This window comes from Azolla caroliniana, unplaced genomic scaffold (genome assembly GCF_043228905.1).
Source record: "Azolla caroliniana isolate FFs.n. ecotype wild unplaced genomic scaffold, voAzoCaro1.0.p SCAF_22, whole genome shotgun sequence".
NCBI lineage: Eukaryota > Viridiplantae > Streptophyta > Polypodiopsida > Salviniales > Salviniaceae > Azolla > Azolla caroliniana.
In genome coordinates, this window is record NW_028230457.1 from 9008082 (window position 1) to 9032300 (window position 24219).

The 24219-nt window shown below is 38.1% G+C and overlaps 2 protein-coding genes across 3 annotated transcripts; both read left to right on the plus strand.

The window, feature by feature from the left end:
- The first annotated feature begins 5945 nt into the window (after window positions 1-5945).
- Window positions 5946-7706, plus strand: LOC147849936 (glycerol-3-phosphate acyltransferase RAM2-like). The gene is made up of 2 exons (XM_087337136.1): window positions 5946-6340; window positions 6598-7706. The coding sequence occupies exons 1-2, from the start codon at window positions 6074-6076 to the stop codon at window positions 7507-7509; spliced, it is 1179 nt and encodes a 392-aa protein (XP_087193262.1). The 5' UTR covers window positions 5946-6073; the 3' UTR covers window positions 7510-7706.
- A 2539-nt stretch (window positions 7707-10245) lies between these two features.
- CPSF160 (cleavage and polyadenylation specificity factor 160) lies at window positions 10246-23201 on the plus strand. 2 transcript variants are annotated; one of them, XM_087337118.1, is made up of 26 exons: window positions 10246-10891; window positions 12204-12350; window positions 12435-12588; window positions 13481-13616; window positions 13824-13969; window positions 14056-14151; window positions 14232-14284; window positions 15367-15498; window positions 15643-15694; window positions 15774-15866; window positions 15960-16097; window positions 16184-16312; window positions 17229-17306; window positions 17693-17836; window positions 18570-18664; window positions 18876-19078; window positions 19151-19908; window positions 20059-20139; window positions 20225-20287; window positions 20384-20461; window positions 20828-21049; window positions 21511-21636; window positions 21716-21889; window positions 21991-22176; window positions 22531-22892; window positions 22978-23201. In XM_087337118.1, the coding sequence occupies exons 1-26, from the start codon at window positions 10476-10478 to the stop codon at window positions 23090-23092; spliced, it is 4377 nt and encodes a 1458-aa protein (XP_087193244.1). In that variant the 5' UTR covers window positions 10246-10475; the 3' UTR covers window positions 23093-23201. The 2 variants fall into 2 exon arrangements, with proteins under 2 accessions (XP_087193244.1, XP_087193243.1); XM_087337117.1 differs by having other exon boundaries at window positions 10247-10891; window positions 16181-16312.
- Window positions 23202-24219: the final 1018 nt, after the last annotated feature.

The window sequence follows — 24219 nt, forward strand, 5'->3', positions numbered from 1 at the left end:
GCCTTCCATTTTCTGCAGCAGCTCGCTCTGATACCAAATTGATGGAAATAATCGACACTTTCCAAACTTCACCTCTCGGCCACAACCAAGGAAACACACGAATCGTTGTTGCAGAAAATGGGAAATGCAAAAGTAAATAAGTGGACACACAATTTAACGTGGAAAACCCTGTGCGGGAAAAACCACGGGAGTACAAGACTCCGAACCAAAACTATGCACAGAGAAATATACAATGGCGAGCTGCAAGGCGACGACCTTGAGCTCGTTGTCCTCGCCACAGGCGGCGGAATTACACAGAGGCGTCGACCTCTTCGTCTCTCACGCTCTATCTCTCTCACGGCTGCTCTCTCTTCACTCCTCTTGAGTGGAAAAACAGAAAAATAAGTAGCAACATCAAAACTGTTTGCCCTAAGTCATATTTATACACATATGACTTTAGGGCTATTTACAACTATAGCCTCAAGGGCCCTTGGCAAACATATTCACAGATATGTCCCCGCATCCGGATCTCTCTCCGGGTACATTCGTCGTCCGGCTCCGAAGTCGGGGTCTTCATCATCCGGTTCCGAAACCGCAACCGGGCTTGTCGTCATTCATCTCCGGACATCCGACCATCCCATCCGGAGGGACCGTAATCCCAACAGTTTCATGCGTGCGCTCACAAATCGCTTCAAACCAATGTATGTATACCTGTTTCTGTTCGTCCTCGATTCCATCTCCTTTAAAGCATTAAATTCATGGAGCCTCTTTAAACTGCATTGTGCATCATTTCGTTTCAAGGTATCCCGTTCTCTCGTTCTTTTCACGTGTTCTTTTTTTAGCCTAAAAGTCTCATCTTTCTTGATCTTCTTTCAAATAAGCTTATGTTCTTTCGTCAATAAAGGTGATTTCTTGTTCAGATTGTGTTTGATATACGGGAAATCATTCTTGTTTTCTCCCTCAAAGTAAAAAATGGAAGGAAACATTCTTTGGTTTAAGTTAAATACATTCTGTATTTTGATTCAGTCATACGCTTCGATTTTAACTTCACATAAAATTTGCAGCTCGTTGTTGGTTGCTCATCCATGCCTGCTTGTTGCCACTCTACCACTCTAGTACGTATGTTTGTCTTTCTCTGTTTATGAAATCTCTATTTTCTCTCTTTTTTTATTATCTATTTTTTCTGTTTTCAAATAACATAACCATTTGAATAAGTTATGACACTAGAGAATAAGAGTAAATAGATTATGAATGCTTCATATCCATGTGATTGAAAACTTACAAATGTAAAATAACTAAATGTTTGTTGCATTCCAAATTAACGATTTGCACTTAATTGTGTGCTTGCAATCACATTATTAAGGCCATCAAATTATTGCAAGTCTTATGTTTACATTGTGCAAAATGAGGAGGCTCTAGTAAATCTATTCTATGGTTGCCCTCAAAAAAATATTGAATTCGTATAATAGTCATGAATACTTAAACATCTACAACATTGTTATTTGTCACGTTCGCTCATGATAAAATCATGCCATTCGTGAAAGCACACAAATCACCTAATTGCAAGGAACGAGTGATAAAGTCATGTCAAGGGCCTCTAAGTTCCATCAACCATAAACCCTTCAAACGATGAGGAATTTACATTCATGAAAGGAATATATATTGGAGAATGCAAGGAGTATATGTTGGATCTCAATTGTTTTGAGAAGGATAGTTATAATTATCCAATTATTCCAGAATATGGTAGAGAAAAAGGAATGCTTTCAGTTTTAAGAGATGCTATTAAAGGTAATATGTATAAAAGCATCCTCATGGATAGAAGTATTGATGGTGAGGACTTAATTGAAGTCATTGATTCCAAACTTTGTTTTCTAAGGCATTAATAGAGACGATAAAAAGGAGGCTTCAAGATCCGGTGACCCTTTCCGCATTGAAAATGTTATCACCAATTAACATTTCTACCGGATCTATTGGAGAATGCAAGGAGTATATGTTGGATCTCAATTGTTTTGAGAAGGATAGTTATAATTATCCAATTATTCCAGAATATGGTAGAGAAAAAGGAATGCTTTCAGTTTTAAGAGATGCTATTAAAGGTAATATGTATAAAGCATCCTCATGGATAGAAGTATTGATGGTGAGGACTTAATTGAAGTCATCGATTCCAAACTTTGTTTTCTAAGGCATTAATAGAGACGATAAAAAGGAGGCTTCAAGATCCGGTGACCCTTTCCGCATTGAAAATGTTATCACCAATTAACATTTCTACCGGATCTACAAGCATTTTAGCACGAAAAACTATGGGTCTTAATGAGTTGAAAACACTTGGAAATTTTTATGGAATTCAAAAAATGGTAGATGGGAAAGCGTTTTCTCCCATAATTGATAATGATAAATTGTATGATGAATACGTAATTTTCAAAAGGCAAGCTACCACGGAATGGCTTGGAAGAGATTTCTTAGATGTTTGGGTGTATGCTTGTGTGCACGATCGCGTGGACGTTTGCGGGCGTACGCGTGCATGGCCGCGTGGACGTTTCAGATGGACGCGCACGTGCACAGCCTCATGGGACGCGAGTGTGCGGACAAGCGCGGAGATGTGTACACGGCGCGGTCAGGACTTTTGCGCGCAGACACGTCTACGGTTTGGTTGCAGCGCACGGGCTAAACTTTATGGATGATTGGGTCATTTGGCTGAATTATACGGACGGTCACATGCAACTAAAAGTCAAGGCCATGCTACTAAAAGTAGCATGCAAAAGTTCCATTTTTTCCCTCTACTTTTTCTTTTCTTTTCTTCTTCTCTCTCTCATTCCTTGGGGGAAGAAATCTCTCTCATATTGATATTGGACCACTCCTTACATGGTTGTTGGCTCCTTCCTTTCAAGAAATCTCTCTCATATTGATATCGGACCACTCCTTACATGGTTGTTGGATCCTTCCTTTCAAGAAATCTCTCTCATATTGATATCGGGCCACTCCTTACATGGTTGTTGGCTCCTTCCTTTCAAGAATAATCTCTCATATTCATATTGGACCACTCCTTATATGGATGTTGGCTCCTTTCTTTAAAAGATTTATCTCTCATTTTCAAATCCAATCCATTGTAACATGATTCTAAGTTTATAAAGAATCGATTTCTTTTGCAATAAACGAATGTTTCCTCTCATCTACTTATCTTATATGTGAATATTGCTTGTGTTGTGCGTGTGTGTACTAATTCCTTCCAGTCCATAACCCCAGCGGTTCCGTCTCACGATCCGCACATAATGACGGATTCTCACGACACCGTCGGAAGCGAGCTTGCCATGCTTCTATCCATTTCCTCTTTTGTTTGTTCTTATCGACTATTAGGATTCGTTTGTGTTACAACTCTTCTTGGCAAACAGAGGATGTTCTAACCCTCACGCTTTGATACCATTTAAAAATCGTGTGCAGAAGCTTGTAGACACAACCAGTTTCTACTGGATAGCAATAGAAAACATAATGAATGTGTAATGGAAGCTTGAAACACACAAAGAGAGTACACAAGAGAGAGAGAGAGAGAGAGAGAGAGAGAGAGAGAGAGAGCATAACACAAAACTCTATTTCAAAAAATACACTCTATAAACTTTGTACATCGAATGTGCTTAGAGAGCACTTTTATACAAATCCTTAAAATGACTGATAGAAGTATCGACAAGTACTTCAATGCTTGTACTGAGCTACTGACACTAACTCCTAGGAACATAACTCCTTAGTAGACTAGGAACGTAGGCCTCCAACAGCCTACTGATTCGCACATGGGTCCGGCTTTTCGTTCAGATTCTCGGCTTGTTTAGCCAATCCAGCCCACATGGAGCTTGCTCGCTCAACAACAAGAGAGGGGAATAAATAGATATATTTTTAACATCCATGAGAAACTAATTGTGATCTATGAGAGCAAGAAAGAGGGAGAGAATTCCATTCACACCATAAATCGTTACATACCATCCCTCAAGCAATTCATGTGTTTACAAATGTTGCCTCTGTCATCAATTGCAGTTTTAGTCAATTCGTTAAGCTTCATCCATATCATGAAGTGTGCATGCTTTTATGTATGCATTCATTCATTACGTACAAGATATAATCAACTCATATACATATCTTAATTCATTATAGATCCATCCTACCTTTTACAAACATGTTTCCTCATCATGCACACTAGGATGATGGTTAAACATCATTATTTCGTGATGTTGCAATTCATTATTTTTGTTTCGAGAACATTTTGAGTAATGCACACCATTGTACATGTTTGTAAGTGTTTTCTATTGCGTTTATGGAACATTGTGTTTGTAAGGGATAATATAGATAAGGACTCAAGAGTATGTATGACACAATTTTCATTGCAGTTTGTCAAAACGTGTTGTATGAAGGCACTCAATAACATCACACACACACACACAATGTTGGTGAAAGCATTATGAATCAATGCCTAGAATTCTAGTCATGACACAAGTGATGATGGATGGGGAGCATAGAATCATCTAGGGCAAAACCGTTTTTCATTGCACGACGTGTCAGACCATGTTGTGTAAAGGGAGCCCACCACACACATACCATGCGCTCTAAAAAACCATAAGCGTCACGAGCAACCAGATAAATGAGTGATGGGGCATACATGAAAAACGATGGGTTAGAAGTTGGACGATGTGATGCGCCCACCGAAATTCAGGAATCGATGGCATGACATCTTCAATTGAGACACATTCTCTCTCTCTCTCTCTCTCTCTCTCTCTCTCTCTCTCTCTCTCTCTTCTCTCAACTCTTGATAAGGAGGAGTCTTGTACGTTCACATGAAGAAGAAGAAGAAGAGGATGATGGATACCTAACTCCCCCCCCTCCCTCTCTCTCTCTCTAACCCAATTATCGTGTCCAAATGAAAAACTATAATCGGAAAATAGAATTGAAAATGAAAATGAAAATGAAGAAGGAATAGAAAATGAGAATGAAAACGAATAAGGAATTGAAAATGAGAATGAAAACGAATAAGGAATTGAAAAATGAAAATGACAATGACAACGAAGAAGGAATAGAAAAAATAGAATGAGAATGAGAATAAATTTTCGTGATTTTAACTCGAGAAATAATTATATTATCCATTACTTTAATCCGTTATAACAAAATGAAGTTTTTATACATATATGTAATGTAACACAGATACATAAAAATAAATAAAGTAATAAGATAAAAAGCAAAAATAGAAGAAAACAAACAAATATGTACTGTAGAAACATAAATAAATAAACCAACAAATATGTATATGTATGTAAATAATGAAAATAAATAAGTAAAATAAATCAATACGCCAACAAATATATGTATGTAAATAATGAAAATAAATAAGTAAAATAAATCAATACAGTAAACCAACAAATATATGTAAATAATGAAAATAAATCAATAAATAAACCAACAAATATATGTAAATAATGAGAAGAAAATATATACATACATAGATAATATTTAATGAATTGAGTTAATTAACGAAGATTGACACATTAAATAGAAGAAGAAGAAGAAGAAGAAGAGGAATCAGAGCAGTGCCCTGATGATGGCTATGGCGGAAGGCAGCTTCCATCTACACAACACAAACCCTAAAACTGAGAAGAAGGAGTTTCCTTCCATTGCTTTATTCTGGTCTGCACCACGCCGTTCATCATTCTCATCATCACCATCTTCTTCGACATTACCATCATCGTCTCCTCCGCCAAATCCGCAGGGACGCATCGTCTGCAGCCTGAACTCTGCTCTCCTTCGATCCTCCAGCCCCTTCCCTTACTTCTTCCTCCTCTCTCTCGAAGCAGGAAGCCTTCTGCGCTCTTTCTTGCTCCTCTCCCTCTTCCCTCTCGCACTTCTACTCTCCCTCTTCAACACACTTACGCGCGCTTCTGACGACCTCTCCCTCCGTTTCCTAATCTTCATCTCCACTGCAGGCATCCGTTTCTCTGAGATCCAAGGCGTTTCGAAAGCTGTCCTTACCAAATTCTTCCTCGATGATCTCCATCGCCAAACTTTCAAGATTCTCACTAATGCTACTACTACGACTTCCACCGATTCATCTACCTGCAGAATGAATAAGATATATGTGGTAACGTCATATCCTCGCGTTATGGTCGAATATTTCCTTAAAGAACATGTCGGCGTGGACGATGTCTTTGGTACTGAGCTTCAAGTAAATCGCCATGGCGTCTGCACAGGATTGGTGCAGAAACCTGCTGGTATTCTGACGGGGAAGAAGAAGGTGGAAGCTTTGCGGAAGGTATTTACTAATGGAGATATTCCTGACGTCGCTTTAGGAAGTGGAGATTCTGACTATCCTTTCATGTCTTGGAGCAAGGTATTTATTTGATACTTGGATTAAACGATAGGGCTTAGAAATGAATTCAAGGCAGGAACAGACGATATGCTATCCTGTGTCTTATCCATAGCCAGTTTAGTCTGTCTATCATTTTGATCCATGTGAACAAGAAGGGGATTGATTCTCGTTTTTGTCTTTCCTGATTCTCTAATTTTCTTTTCTTTTCTTTTCTGATCGTTAGAGAGCATTGTTCTTAACAATCACGAGCCTACTCTTTCTTTCTTTGGTGAATGCAGGAGGCGTTTCTGGTGGATGTAGAAGCGGCCAAGCCAGTACCTCGGGAGCAGTATCGGAAGCCATTGGTGTTCCATGATGGACGCCTTGTACAGAGGCCGGTGCCAATCGCCGCCCTTGCCATGTTTCTATGGCTTCCTGCAGGCGTCATCCTTGCGCTGGTGCGCTTGTTGATCTTGGAGTGTCTTCCCATGGAGTTAGTTGCGCCATTAATAGCATTATCTGGTCTCAACTTCAGAGTGAAAGGAGCTCCGCCATTGCCCCTCCCAGGATCATCGAAGCAGCAAGGCATACTGTTCGTGAGCTCCCACAGATCATTGATAGATCCGTTAGTGGCATATGGAGGCCTGCGGAGGAAGGTGAGGGGATTGAGCTACTCCGCGAGTCCTTTCTCGGAGTTCATCTCTCCCGTGAAATTGGTGAACCTCACTCGCAATCGAGACCAAGACAAGCGATTGATGGGAGGGCTATTGGCAAGGGGCGAAGATCTGTTCTTAACCCCAGAAGGGACGACGGGAAGGGAGCCATACCTGCTGAGGTTCAGCGCACTCTTCGCGGAGCTGACCGACGAGATCGTGCCGGTTGGGATGAAGCTGAGGGTGAGCATGTTCCACGGCACGAGCGCGAGGGGATTCAAAGCCTTGGATGCTTTGTTCATGGTGATGAATCCATGGCTGGCTTACGAGATGGTGATCCTCGAGAGGCTGCCGAGGGACGAAACTGTGGGGGGTGGAGCCAAGACCGGGTTCGAGGTGGCCAGCATTGTGCAGAAGAAAGTGGCGGACGCGCTCGGCGGATTCACCTGCACACAGCTGACACGCCGAGACAAATACATGGCCTTGGCAGGGAACGATGGTACCGTCCCCGCTGCTGTCGTGAAGACGGCTCGCGGAGGAGGCGGGAGCAGGAAATAGGCCGGCCACCCGCCCAGTGACGCCTTCAGACTTGTGTGCACCCGAAAACGGTAGCCAAATGCTACCCAAAATCAAATGCTAAAGAGAATTTATATTTGCATTCTTCAATCCATGATTGCCTTTCTATTTATTTTGCTTGCTTCTATTAATGAATGAACTTCCTGTTCATCATCATCATCATCATTGTATACGTATAAGTTATAACTAACACACACAAAGTAATCGATAATCATCTACAAATTAGTGCTAAAAATGCGAGGAAACAACATAACTCTATAGTGTTGTGTTGTGTTTATTTGCTAAACACAATTGTAAAGCATTCATTTGCCTTTCATAATACTACCACCTCTCTTAATGCATGGAATGAAATTAGATTCAAAAGGTGTTATGAAGGGAACAATAAGGAGTTAAACCCACCACCTCCTATCGAGTTATGCACTGGGAAACATGTGTTCGGCATATAGAGATATTGGTGTTACAGATACATTACAAAAGTCAAGAATATGCCAAATTATAGATGATCACATATTGCTTGGAATGTTGGATGTAAATTAAGAAAGAATCACAAGAGCAAAATTCTCTCATATGGTTGGGCAAATGACATAAAAAATTGGTTCAAAAGATGGGACGTGGAAGATCTCCTAAAGCTTTCATGTGATGCTACGAATTATGTAATTCTTGAGGAAAGATTAATGGACCCACTAAGGAAGAAGAGAAAATATACTAAAAGGACAAAATTAGAATATTACATTGCAAATATCAATCCAGAATGTTTTGGTTCTATGTAAGCTAAGAAGACTTGTTGATCCTTTTCAACCTTATCTCATTACTAACACGAGAACTAACTAAGGTAAGAAGGTCTATTGATCGTTTTCAACCTTATCTCATTACTAACACAAGAGCTAACTAAGGTAAGAAGGTCTATTGATCGTTTTCAACCTTACCTCGTTACTAACACGAGTATTAACTCTCGTGAAGCCCTAATACCTCGCCACACTCAATCACACAACCTATGCTTTAAGTTGCATTATGGAATCAAATCAGCCAACTACAAAGGCATGTGAGGTATGCAAGGAAGGGCAAGTAGAGGATGAATATCACTTACTTTTTACATGCTCTGCATATAGTGCAATTCGTGAAAGCTATTAAGAAGGGTGATTACTTAAGTGTCACGCTAAAGAGAACCACCTAGAAGGTTGAGCTCACATGTGTATGCTGCCTTGCTCACACATTGAGACTTGGTGCTTCAAAGTATGAATATTCTTTCTTAGGATGGTACTTGGGTCCTATGGGTCAATATTGGCCTCTCCATGGACACTATAAATATCTATTTATCATACCCCCATCACCTCCACCACCACTTTTGTCTCAATAGACAATCTATTAACGAAATAATTTGATGGGAAAAATACTAGAGAGTTCCAGAATACTAGATATCAATAAACGTGTTTCAACATCGTGAATATTTGGCTCGCATATGTTCCCTATTTCGATCTCAATTCATGATATGAAGTATCAATTATGTGTTTATGATGCTTTCAAGGACGCGTACTCCTGAATTGTCCAATATCCCTGCCAAACAAAATCTATCTCCTACTCAATTTGAAACACTCTCATGTTATTTTCCCTTCCAACATAGGTTTTTTGTAATTTCTCCCAAATATCCTTCACATTTTGAATTCCATCAACAGTGGTGTCCTTTCTTCTCATGTATTGACATGATTATATAAAGGCAAGTCTAATTAACAACTATCAATTGATGTAGCATGAAGCAATATTTTGGAACCTCATCTAAAACCCTTCCTTTCCCTTTTAACAAGTGTCAACCAATGTAGTCTCCTATAGTATTTTAGAGCCTCATTTAAAACCCTTCTTTCCCTTTTCAGACTCGATTAAACAACAATGGTATTGAAGGCAAGCCCTTCTTCTTAAGTAATGACATGCTTAGGCATAGATTAGTCTTAATCAACAAGTGCTAGTTGATGTAGCCTCCTATAATATTTGGGACCTCATTTAAAATCCTTCTTTGCCCCCTTAATTCAAGGACAATGGGTAGCAGAGGTGAGCCCTTCTTCTTAAGAAATAGCATGAGCAGGTCGAGACAAATCTTAATTAACAAGCGTCAATTGATGTAACAACATGAAATATTTTGGAACCTCAGTTAAAACCCTTACTTTCTTTTTCGAGCCTTAGTTAAACGACAACAACAGTGAAGGCGACCCCCTTCTTCTCGAGTCATTCATAACAAAACGTTGTTATTAGTTCAAGATCAGTCTTCATTCAACAAGCGTGGATTCTATTGATGTAGCCTCATGTCGTGTCATGGAGCCTTAATTTAAAACACTTATTTTTTACTTTTCAAGCCTTAATTAAACGGCAGTTGTGTCTGAAGCAAGTAAGCCATGGTTAAGTAATGGCATGATTAGGGCGAGGTTAGTCTTAATTAGCAAGTGGTCATGGCGTGATTAGGTGGAGATCAGTCTTAAATTTTAATTAACAAGTGTCTGGTCTCATTGCGTGGCCTTCTCTCCCCAAGTATGTACATACATATTTTGGAACCTCATTTAAAACCCCTTCTTTTTTCTTCTGTGTAGAAACAGAAGAAACAGAAGAAGAAGAATCTGCAGAAGAAGAACTGAAGGAGAATGTGCAGACGAAGAAGAATGTGCAGAAGAAGAAGAATTTGTTGAAGAAGAAGGAGAAGAAGGAAGAATTTATTGAAGAAGAAGACGAATGTGAAGCAGCAGCAGCAGCGGCAGAAGAAGAATCTGTTGACCAAGAAGACACAAGAAGAAGGAAGAAAAGGTTTTGTTTCTCTGCAGATATCATGAGCTGAGGAGGAGGAGGAGGAGGAGAACAAGAAGAAGAAGAAAGAGAAGAGAAGAAGAAGAAGAGAAAAGAGCTAAGCAAAAGGAAGACCGTGCCTTATCTGCAGAGAGAGAAAGAGATTTGGATTGAGAGAGACGATGAGCTATGCTGCGTACAAGCTCTCCCATGCTCCCACAGGTGTGGAGAACTGTTGTTCAGCCTTCCTCACCCATAATCCTTCCCCTACCCCTTCCACCACTGCGCCTGCTCCTGCTCCCCCTCCTATAACCTCCATCTCCAGCGACATTGCTGTCGAAGATGGAATCCTTGGTACCACGAACACACCTGCACTCCCGCTCCTTCCAAATCTCATCATCAGCAAAGGAAACGTTCTCGAAGTCTACCGTGTCAGAATGGAAGAAGCAGACGAGAAGGGCAGCGGTAAATCTTTATCTTCATCGTCTGCTTCAGTCTCTTCTGTTAGTGCAGGATCTGCTCCTCCTTCTGCTGCTCGCCGTGGTGGTGTTATGGATGGAGTCTCTTCAGCTTGGCTTGAGCTAGTCTGTAGCCACAAGTAAGAAATTTGTATGCCAGCCTAGTAAAGCAGATATAGTGCACATTTTCTGTGTGAGTTCTTGCGATACAGGGAACTTTACGAAATGCACTATAGGGGATACTTTGACTTATTTACTGATTGTTCTAGATGTGAAAAGACAGTAAACCTGTGAGCAGAAACTTTGGTGAAGAAGAGATTGTTAACTGGGCTTCATATCTGTGTTTCTACTTTGTTTTAGGGAGCCTTAGGAGTGGTTTGAGCATTTTATCTGCAGTGACACTTAAAACCCTATACCAGAAAGCATATTTAGTTAGTTAGAATTAGTGCACATTTCTAAATAGGAAGCTTTCAAAAGTGTATGTCAAGTAGGAACACTAAATCAGCGATGAAAATTCTGAAGAAGAAAGAGTTATGCCATTCATAAATATGGGAAATGCTAGTGTTTCTACATTGCAGGTAGTTTTGGTAGTTTGATAGGTTTAATAACTGTTCTAGCTGTAAAAAAACCTTATAAATAAAAGATTCTGAAATTGTTAGCCGAAATTTTAGAGAAGAAAGATCAGTGGCATTCATAGGTATGGAAAATTTCTGTTTTTCTTTGCTGCATGGAGTTTTAGGAGTGAATTAGAAGTAAGAAAATCTGAATCAGACAATGTAGCTTCTCTAGCTGTGAAATATTCCAAAACTGGAGAGCAATATCTCTGAGAAGAAAAGATAAGAGCCATGTCAGGTGTAGATGTGATGAATTTGTGCATTATAGACAGCTTTAGGCGTTTATCTACAAATAAAAAATCCTAAACCAGCAGCCTAATGTTTTTGAGAAGCACTTATAAATAAGGAGAATTTCTGTCTTTCTGCATTTATGGAGCTTTGGGGGCGCACAAGTAAGAAATCCTGAACCAGCAAATAAAAAATTCTAAAGAAGAAAATGTTATGCCATTCATTGTTTCATAGACACACAATTTCTGTATGATTGCCAGCTTTAGGAAGTGTTCCACTGAAACATTGATAGACTTATGAAACTTTTCTAGCACAGAACCATGCCTGTAATTAGTCAGGAAATTGTATAGCTATTCGTAGCTTTCAAATAATTTTATAAGAAAAGAAAACCACTTTATGATATTCCTATGCACAGCAAGATGTCTGTGATTCTGTATTGTAGGCTCATTTAATGAGTTCATTGGTGGAATTAATACCAAATTTATTTTCTTTATTGGTTCATTATTGGAGGAAACTCACTGTAAAAATGCTACCGATAGGAGAACCTTATATTGTGGACTGTTTTCATGTTTCTGATCATGCAATCACTCTTTTTCAATCCTGATTGAAGATTACATGGAAATGTCGAGAGCATGGCAGTTTTATCTCACGGTAGAGATGGCAGTCGCAAACAAAGAGATGCTATTATCTTAGCCTTTCGTGATGCAAAAATGAGCGTACTGGAGTTTGATGATTCGACACACAGTTTGCATACAAGGTGAGTATGATTAAAATGCAGGACTTTGCTGAGCATGGTGACTTCCATGAATATAACTTATTCATACTTTTCTTTCCATTGTAGCTCTATGCATTATTTTGAGGGCCCTGATTGGCAACATTTGAAAAGAGGAGCAGAGAAGTTTCCAAAGGGTCCTTTGGTGCGTGCTGATCCCCAAGGAAGGTGTGCTGGTGTACTTGTCTATAATTCACAGATTATAATGCTAAAAGCAGCACAGGTATGCTGATGTAACTTTTCAAACTTTGTATTGAACTTGTTAACATATAATGCTACTAGCTACATTGTTTTAAACCTCCAAACATAGCTTTGGCTGCTCAAGGAACCACAAGCTTAGCCGCCAAACGTGCAAGAAAAAGAGAAGAAAATCTTCTATGTGGAAATTTCCATGTGTATAGTGATTGCTAAAAGGCATAAAAAACCTCTCTGATTCTTTTCATATGTCCTATTTTAACATTCCTTTGTACAGTTTGCACCTATGCCAAAGCAATACAAGAGATTTTTGACAGTCATTGTATCTTTAAACTTAATTTTCTATCTACTAATTTTATTACATGCTATGCTGGTTTTGGCAAGATGAAATCATTGAAACTACAATTGATATTGTGAATACAAATCCTTGAATTATTATGGCATAGACTGTTGATCATCTCTAGTTGTATATAACCATATATGTACGTATACACATTTGTGAAGCACATGCTCTCAAAGGTAGTTTTTGAAATCCCTTTTTCTAATTTAGTCCTATGCTTCATCGAGGTTGAGTTTGCTCATACGCTCTGTGGAATTGAGAAAAACTTTGTGCATTGGTAACTAATCAGCATTAATTTATATGATGATTGAGGGCTAATTGCTAATTGCACAATCACATCATGTAACAGACCTTCATCGAGGAAGGAATGTAATTGCCTTGGGTATTTATTTGTGTAGCATGTAGTATGTGCAATGTCCAAAAGAATACAAAAAATTTGTTGAAGTTCTTATGTCATTGATATGTAAAACATGTTGTGACTGCATATATATGTATTTGAAGAAAAGGTATTTGTGAGGCTTATAACAAATACTAGAGGCTTGCTAATGGGGGTAAAAAACATGTGATTTTAATGGTTCAGGAAGGTCATGGCCTTGGTGAAGAAGAAGAGGGAGCTGAGCCATCGGGTACCTTATCTGCGCATGTGAAGTCCTCATATGTGGTGAGCATGCGAGAATTGGATGTGATGCACATAAAGGATTTTACATTCCTACATGGCAAGTTTGACACGAAAGAACCTGTTTCCAGTTTTCTGTGTTGCAATTAGCTACATTTTTTAGTCCATAAAATTAAAATGTAGCCTGAATAGCTTTTAGTACGGAAGGGACTCAATTAAATAAAGCCTATTGTTTTTGCAGCCTTGGGTCTTGAAAGTTCTACATAAAGAGAAAACAAGCTTATTATAACTGTGCTGCTTTCTGCAGGGTATATTGAACCAGTTTTGCTAGTGCTTCATGAAAAAGATCCCACCTGGGCTGGACGTGCAGCAGTAAAGAAACATACTTGTATGGTCACTGCATTAAGCATTAACACCACTATGAAGCAACACCCTTTGATTTGGTCTGCAGCTGTATGTTTGCAAACTTCCACACCTTTTTCTGGTTTCCTTGGTATCTGGAATATGCAACTTGTGATTGTAGCCTCTTTGCCTGGCAGAATCTTCCTTATGATGCATACATGCTTCTAGCAGTTCCTTCTCCCATTGGTGGCGTCATCGTCGTTGCAGCAAACAGCATTCATTACCACAGTCAGGTTGCATTGCTGTGGATAATAACATTCCAGTGTTTTTTTTTCAAATAGATAGTTCTCTAAGTTGGTTGCAAATTCTTCAGTCTACAACATGCTCGCTTGCGTTGAATGAGTTTGCTACTTCACCAGAAGGCAGGTATTATTTCTAGATTATAGCTTACATTGATTTTGATATAAAGTGTATGATTTGCCTGGCCACTTTATGTTGCATGAATTGTGTAATTTTCCCTGGTTTTCTGATAGTATTGAAAGAAGCATCTGCTTTCTGTTCATGGTTTTTGGATTGTGCTAAAAGAAGTGTTTGCTTTAGAGATGCCAAAATGGTTGTACAAATGTTAGTGTATAACCAAGGTGAATGATAATGAACTTGAACTTCTTAGTATAATACATGATAATTAGAAATGAGCCAATGTGGACATTTCTGGAGCGCCTATGTTTGTCTTTCTTTTATGGAAAATGTTAACCTTTATCATTCACTTTCTCATCATCATAGACTGATTGGCAGTGGTCATTAATGTCAAAAACCAATATAAAGTATTTTACACATTCTAAGAAAAGCCTGTTCAAGGGTTCTATGTAGGTTTCTACAAGCATTAATTCTAGCTTTGGTTCTAGTTCTAAGATAGGGCAACAATCAATGTGATGCATGGAAGTTGATTACACGTGCTTTCTTTTTGAGAGAGCTTGTTATTCGCTGAGACAATGCATTAATGTTTGATTGATCAGTTCTGAATATTGTTTCTGATGGTTGTTTGAGAGTGAGACTGTTTTGATTCCTGTTTGTAAGACATGTTATGTTGCAAGTAAAACATTTATTAAGACTTTATATATTGGGTTCGCATCTGATAGCAACATAATGCATACCATTGAGAGCGTGAATAAAATTAACAAACAATCAGCTAATCAATCAGGTCTGCCTATAGTAAATATTAGATGCATATATCTATATACAGCTGTTCCTCACATGTTTATGGTATTTTTATGGATGGCCATCTCAGTTTCCCAAGTGAGGGCTCTAAAGTTAAAACAAAAAAGCTTTATGGTGATCATTTTTAATGGGATTCTCTTTGTGCACCTCATCATTCATAAAATGTTTATGCGGTTAAGAGTTATGGGTAATTTGGGCTATACAATTAATGGACTTTTGGCATACTGGTAATTCAAGGTTTTGGAAGTGATGCATATGCTAATCTTATGTGCTTTGTTTGCATGTATCAGTGGAGAAATGCCAAAGTCCCAAATTACAATCGAGCTAGATTCAGCACGGGCAACATGGATATCACCTGATGTTGCCTTGTTCTCAACTAAAACAGGAACGTTGCTACTTCTCTCCCTCATATACGATGGCAGGTAAGTAATTATCATGCCTGTTGTGAGTAATATAATCTACATGGGGTGCTTATCATGGAAATTCTTTCTAATACCTCTACGTGTCTGTTCTGTGTATTATGTTTAGTTATACAAATGACTAACCCTCATATCTTTTTGGTACAGAGCTGTTCAAAAACTTGAGCTCATGAAGTCTAGAGCATCAGTACTTACTTCAGTAAGTGGAATGTTTTAACAAAAGCAATAATATGATGTGTTCGTGAGGATTTCTGATGTTTTTTTGTGCTACTCTGAAGTGCATTAGCATGCTTGGAGACATGTTTTTCTTCTTGGGTAGCCGTCTTGGTGATAGCTTATTTGTTCAATTTACTTGTGGCTCGACAGCTGAGGTGATATTTTGTTTCTCTGGTGATGGTTAACTGCTAGATAATGAAGTTAGAGATTCTCTATCATATCCTAAATGATTTTATGGGTTTTGCTAGCAAGCGGATGCTGAAGGTGATGCAGTAATGCCTCCAGCTAAGCGGTTACATCGGTCTTCTGTGGAGGATTCACATGATGGCATTGCTGTGGAGGAGTTATCATTATACCAGTCTTATTCAGCAAATACAGAGTTGTTGGTAAGCATGCGTTAAAACTTGTAGCCAATTCTTTTTGTGCTATATCAGTGGTCTGTTCTCATTTGTAATATATATGTCTGCAGCAGAGAAATTTCAACTTTCTAGTTCGAGACTCATTTGTCAACATTGGTCCTTTGAGGGATTTTGCACATGGCTTGCGCATGAATGCAGATCCAAATGCCTCAGGTGCTGCCAAACGGAGTAATTATGAGCTGGTAGGGCAACTGAAAATATAGTTTTCAAACATGCATGGTTATATTCCAACTCATCTTGGGTTTTTTTTTATTACTTTGTGAGGTTTGAAATCTTGATCTTTATGCTTTTTTATCAGAGGTTCCACCAAAATAACTCAGCTCTATCTTCGTAAATGACCATTATAATGGCTATAACGTAGCAGTCACTGGGATATGCTTCTCATGATTACACATGTTCAAGCTGTTTAGCTGTGGGAGTTGAGTGTAGACAGATGTGTTTTTTTGTTACTCTCATTGATGAGTCAACATAGGCTATTGTAGTCCTTGTTAGGTTTCATAGTCCATAATTAAATGGTCTTTTGGAGATAAGAAACAATGGCCACTTGGATTTGTTATGGAATAAGAAAGCCAAAATCGAAGGCCTTAAATACATGGCTTTTTCAGACCAAAGATCTTCTTGTGCATCTTCTCATGTCAGCACACATCGACTCATTTAGTCTAATAGTATTCCGTTAGGCATCTAAAATCGTAGCACTGAACTGTGGATATTTACACATGCGTAAGCACATGGCCACTACTGGAAGTAAGAAGTCCATGCATGTGTGTTTGACACCACAGTAAAGAATCCAGAACGTCTGAATTCTTTAATGAACCTGAGAAATTGTTTTTGCAAGAGTATTCAAGCTAGGCTTTGGCTGTATTTTGTATGCGAATTCATAAATTGATGTCACTATATGTGTAAAATTGAAAGCATTAATATCTAGAAATATTCTTAGTGGAATTTGGATGGGGAAACTAATAGTAAAATCCATATCAGGACATTTATATATCAATGAAACAAGCATACTCTCTAATATCTAGGTATAGATTTGCTTATATTATCAGTTATGCATCACCAATATGTTAGACTAAAATGATCTTTTTCGCAATGTAAAAGGTATGCTGCTCTGGCCATGGGAAAAATGGTGCTCTGTCTATTCTACATCAATCTATACGGCCGGATTTTATTACGGAGGTATACTTCAGATCCTTGATCATATATCTACTTTCGTGTTTCGATTGAAAAAATAATTATTCAGCATTAATATCATTCGAGTCCTGACAATTTTTTTTATGCAAGTTGAATATCACACAACACAAACTGGCTTGTAATTTTTGCTGGAAGTGTCAATTTATTTCGTTGCGGTGAATGAGGCGAAGTTGTAATTACTCTTTTGATGCTTCGTGAAGATGCCCCTTTTATCTTTATTCCTTTAGTTAATTGAAACATTTCCTTCAAGGAGTTAGCTGAATTGTGTAACTTAGATTCCATTCTTTCATTTGCTAAACCTCTGTATAGTGCCCACATGAACTTGAACTGAAAGGGTATTGTAATTTATTCTTGTAGTTCTATTTTTGCAGGTTGAACTTCCTGGTTGCAAGGGGATTTGGACAGTTTATTATAAAGGAGCAAGGAGTCAAATGTCAGATACAACTGGCATGGGAGTGAATGGAGACGAAGAATTTCATGCATATCTTATAATCAGCTTAGAAACTAGGACAATGGTAATTTCTCCTTTGATGGATTGGCAAGGTGTTACATCTCAGTTATTGGACATTTGTTACGTAGTGGAATTATAGAGTGCTACTTATTATTCTTTAGTGCTATATTTTTATTTATTAAAACGTACATCTCTAAGTTATGGTATGATGATTTCAAGACTGAGATGAGAAATATAACCTGCTCCAGGTTCAATAGTGCTACTAAGTGATTGCTATTGCATGGGGGCAACGCCATCAGCAGCTCCACCCCCACAATGGGGTACAGTAAGAAAGAAGAGCAAAGAAGAGAAGTCATGTCATGATGAGATGAAAAGTCTAAGAGAAATGCATCCATTACATAGTCTTCACTTTAAAAAATGGGACATCTAGAGCCTTAACTACTCTAAAACTATGTGCAATAGAACTCCTAGTACCTAGGTAAATAAAGTCTTCCTAGTTACAAAATGTCCAAACTTCAGTGTGCGACTTGGTCAGATAGATGTAAGCATCACTGCTGAGAATGTTGATGCATGCTATAACAATGTGTTCAAATATTACTTCTTTATTTAATGGATGGAAACGTTCTGATTTGGAAAATTTGCATGAATCTATACATCTCCATCTGCACCTTTTCACAAGTGTTTGTGCTTATCTAATTTTAAGATTATGTTCATGTTGATGCAAACAAAGTGTCAGAACGTTTCTTCCAAGGCAGTATGGTGGTTCTGGTTTATCTGAAGTTTTAATATTTTTATAGGTTCTAGAAACGGGAGAAACACTTGGAGAGGTGACAGAAACTGTTGATTATTTCACAGAGGGAGCCACAATTGTGGCTGGCAATCTATTTTGCAGGTACATTCTGTTTTTCTTGCTTTCTCTATGTAATGTCCATCAAAGATACAAATTTGAACTTTGAATGTTAATGTAAAGGCCATTTTTCTATCTTGTGCAACATCCTTTCACGTTTCTATAGTCGCATACATATTGTCAATATAATACATAAATTCTTCATATATCTAATTCACCCTTTTTTAAAACTTATTTAATAAATGTGGACATGCAGGCGGAGGGTTGTGCAAGTGTACTCGAGGGGTGTCCGACTACTGGATGGAGCATATATGACACAGGAGCTTCGTATTGAAGCAGCTTCATCTAAAGGGGACACCAATTCTAAATCCGAAATGGTCTCTGTGGCATATGCTTCAATTATAGATCCATATGTGCTCCTAAAGATGACAGATGGGACGTTGCAGCTAGTAACTGGAGGTAGAAACATGCTGAATAATTCTATATGCTAGTTTAAGAGATGATTCATTGGTTGTTAATCTTGTCTTGCAGATCCAACGAGTTGCAACATATCTGTCTCTGCTCCTCAGATGTTTCAGACCATGGGAGACCCTATTGTTGCCTGTTCTCTTTATCATGATAGAGGACCATCCCCATGGCTTCGGAGAACAAGTATGGATGCATGGCTGGCACCATCTTTTGATCCAGTTGATATTAGTGATGGCCTTGATACTAATCAAGGTGACATCTATTGTGTGGTTTGTAAGCAAAGTGGACGATTGGAGCTATATGAGCTTCCGAATTTAATATGTGTCTTTTCGGTGAACAATTTTACGCATGGAAATAATTTTCTTTATGACACCAAAGCTCTACCCAAGATTGATGTAACTTTGCAAGGTGGTGAGCTTCAGGATACTACAAAGCATGAAAAAAGTGCGTCACTTCATGTCACTGAATTATGTATGGAAAAATGGAGTGATAAATTTGGGAGACCATTTCTACTGGCAATTTTAAGTGATGGCACCTTTCTTTGCTATCATGCATATTTGTATGAAGGGGTTGATAACAGCTCTGTTGATGAGAGTGAACTTCCAGAAGTGGGTGCTTTAGGTGCAATAACATCACGATTGAAGAATTTACGGTTTATACGGCTTCCGTTAGATCGTGCATCAAGCGAAGAAGAAATTGCATCACTCAAACCAAATATTGTCCCATTCAGGAATGTTGGTGGGCTTCGGGGTGCATATGTGACAGGTTCTAGACCTGTATGGCTGATGAATTTCAGAGAAAGATTACAAGTTCATCCTCAGGTATAATTTGCTTTGGAAATATCTTTCTTTGTGCTAGAACTGTATATGCAAGTGTTAATGCACATCTATAATGTAGTTGTTTAACAAACCAATTTTTTTTCCTATAACTGTATATGCAAATGTTAATGTACATCTGTCCTGTAATTGCAGCTATGTGATGGGCCAATTGTTGCATTTACACCACTTCACAACATCAACTGCAATCATGGAATTATTTATGTCACAGCACAGGTTTTGTGAGTTGAGTCAGGGTTACTAAAGCATTGAAATATAAATCTCCTTTTGTAGTAAAAATCTCCCTTATAAATTCTTGTAGGGTATACTAAAAATCTGTCAGCTGCCATCTATGAACTACGATAATGATTGGGCAACTTACAAGGTATTACTATTTAAGGGCTTCTTTGTTGGCCTGTCCCATATCCAAATATTCTTCAATAACACATAAATGTCTCTGATCAATCTTAAATATTTCCAGGTTCCCTTGAAAGGGTCTCCTCATCAATTAGCATATCACGCTGATGCTAATCTTTATGCTGTAATTGTTTCCTCACAGGTGAGTTTGTTTCTGATTTATATATGATTATATGTATGTTCAATATGGCAGTATTTTGGGATGTGTCACTCTCTTTTCGCGCATCTTTTGTGAGCTTGTTTCTAACTTATAGGTAATTGTTTCTAAGTTTTGTATGAGAGTATTTTATAATGCGCAGCACTGTCTTATATTTGATTCCTTCTAAGTTTTGCTTATATTCTAATAATTGTCCTCAAAGATTGGGAGAAAACAAATGTCTACCAATGATTACTGTTGTTTTGTTGTTTCTTTCATACTTTCAAATACTGCCACATCGCTTTTGATAACGTGCATCTTTGATCATTGAGAATCTATTTAATTCTGTAAGGAATATGTGAATGTTGACAGGTTCAAGTACCAGCTTCACAAATCATTGAGTCTGCTGACCAAGGAACTGCATTTATCTCTGACTTAGAGAATGAAGATGGACAACGGATAGTGAATCTAGAAGAATTCGAAGTGCGCATTATCGAGGCAGGGAAGACAGGAACTGTTTGGGATACTAAGACTGTGATACCTATGCAAATGACAGAACATGCATTGACCATACGCATTGTGAATTTAAAGAAGGTAGTCTGTTTAATCTGATGTTTGTTGCTGAAATGAAATATTATACATCTCGTTAATCAAATTCTACTTGTGAAACTAGTTGTATCTTATAGGATATATTAGATATACAAATTTGCAAATAAAGATTCTCCTGACATTTGACTTAAAAAATTGAAAAGTCAACCTCAAGATTTGTGCAAGAATATTTTATCATCTACCTAATTGAATTTGTATATACTCATTAGTCTCGTGCTCTTCTTGCTTGAACTGTACGTCTCTCTCTCTCTCTCACACACACACACACTCACACTCTCTTTCTCTCTCTCTTACACATGCACGCAGCCCCAGCCCCAGTCCCAGCCGCACCCACGCATACATTCATTCACTCTTTTTGAAGCCATTAACTTGTAACCCCAGACTAATCAGGTCTTAGAAATCTTATATATAGATGTTTAAATATATTGATTTTTTTCATCTTATAGGGAGCAGATCAGATGCAAACGTTGCTTGCAATAGGGACAGGATTTGTTCAAGGAGAAGATGTTCCTGCACGTGGCCGAATCATTTTAATTTCTCTCGGGCAGGATCAGAGTGACACAGGGCGCCTGGTAAAGGCTGAACTTACTTCAAACGCTTGATGTCGGAGAGTTTAGAAGTTTAGATCTCATCTTCATAGCTGTCTTGCAGGCTACAGAAGTTTTTTCGAAGGAATATAAAGGAGCAATTTCTGCTATAGCTTCCCTTCAAGGCCATCTCCTTGTTGCTATAGGCACTAAAATTATTCTTCACAGTTGGAGTGGAACTGAACTTGTTGGAGCTGCATTTTATGATGGACCACTATATGTCGTCAGCATTAACATTGTATATCATCGTGCTATAGCGGCACAGCTTTAGTTTCATTCTTTGTATAATGTTGAAGTGAATAAATGTTCCTTGCCAATTAACTGCTGATTGTTTTTCAGGTGAAGAATTTTGTACTATTTGGTGATATTCATAAGAGCATATATTTCCTTTGTTGGAAAGAGGAGGGAGCACAGCTGGCTCTGCTTGCTAAAGATTTTGGAACTTTAGACTGTTATGCGACGGAATTCCTAATAGATGGGACAACCCTCAGTCTCTTAGTTTCAGATAGTAGGAAGAATATAAAGGTGACCTGTCTAGTTGTTCAGTCTCAGATATTTTACCTTGTTTAGAAGCTGTTGGAAAGTTTAATTGTTTTGGATTCTCTTTACCTGCAAACAAGCCTTCTTAATTTTTCGAAGCATAAATTTGAAGGAAAACACCAAAAGGCCCTTAACTGATTGGATATCTACCAGAATAACATGAAATTTCAAAAATGACCAAAATACCCCCGTATACTGCAAAATCTACATCTGGAGGGTGCTATTCTGGTTTATTTCGAAGTGTAGATGGTATTCTGATTAGTATCTAAAATTACGGTTCTTTTGGTGCTTCTCCCTATATTTGACTCTTACTTACAATCTTACCTTTGATTACTTTAGATATTTTCGTATTCTCCGAAAAGTGTTGAGAGCTGGAAAGGACAGAAATTACTGCCCAGGGCAGAATTTCATGTCGGTGCCCACATTTCAAAATTTCTTCGCTTACCTATGCTACCCACTACTAGTTCAACCCGCACAAACAGATATGCTCTTCTTTTTGGAACCCTAGATGGAAGCATCGGGTGTATTGCACCACTCGATGAGCTTACATTTAGGCGGTTACAGACTCTTCAAGGAAAGTTGGTAGATGCTGTTTCTCATGTTGCCGGTTTGAATCCTAAATCATTTAGACAATTCAAAGCATGTGGTGAAACACATATGCCAGGTCCAGATAATCTCGTGGACTGTGAGCTTCTTTTCCAGTACGTATGCATAAATGATTAAAATGCCATCAAAGCTTTGTTCCTATGATAATCTCAGTTAACTTGATAGTTTTGTTTACTGCAGTTATGAAATGCTGCCACTGAAAGAACAACTTGAGATGGCGCATCAGATTGGTACAACTCGCTCTCAGATCCTCGCGAATCTTAATGATCTAACTGTTAGCACCAACTTCTTATAGTTAAGATTATGTAATTTATGAAATGCTGAGTCATTAAAACAGAATTTTCTCAGATATGCAAACTTGTATTGCTGAGCAATATAGAAACACCATGGTAGTGGTTTTGGTCCCATTGTGTACCTGTCTTCTTTTCTATTTTTGTTATCGAATATGATGTAGAAAAAGGCATGTGGATTCTTATCATAGAATGTTTCATAAATAAGAGCAGATTTATATAAAGCTGAAATGTAATACAAATTTGGTGGCTGCCCTAGTGACATGCGAAATAATGTGGTAACATATTGTTTCTTTCAGCATAGTATTTGATTGGTTTCTTGGTCATGTTGAACCCTTGTTATGATAAGCCTAGTTTGAAAAGTTTTAAGGCTAATATTTCTCAATTGAAAATTCGTCATTTCTTATTCAAAATAACATGTTCATCTCTTGAAGGTTCATGATATGGAAATTGATTAGTAGCTTGGTTACGTCTATTTCTCTTGAAGGGTATGACAATGTTATCTCATAGAATACAGTGCTGTAACAAGAAAGTTCATTTCTTTTGGAACCTGAACTAACTCAAGTAATTGTAGGCAAAACTTGTGTTTGACTACTGCATACGATGCATAACATCTTCAGTTGAACCAGTCAAATGATGAGTTGCTTCGTTAGATTGTGAACCAGAAACGAATTAGATTGAGTTCTCAGGTATCATGATAAAACAGAACCTTTTCAGGCAGTCAATCCCCTTAATGATATTATCTAAATCTAGCACAAGGTAGCTGAAACGTTCCCAAGAATGAACACAACTAGAAGCTCTTATGGAACTAATGAAAATAAGCCTTAGTAGAGTTGCAGACAACAGGGTGAATCTCAATGTGTCTCTTATCATTGGCACAACACATCAGGAGGGTTTTAGAGCGTTGTGAATTTGGAAGGAACTTTAAAACCAAATAGAAATAGGAGTGTCCGTTTGGAATTCTAGTTACTATTTGCGTTTGAATATCATGATTCATAATTATATTGGTGTGAATTTCCTTCATTTGAAGCTTGCTGGAAGCCCTAAAAATAGAAAGTGTGATAATACATAGAGATGAAATTTGGTTCGTGCAATATGAAAAAGCATTTATCTAATTTAACAATAGGTTTTG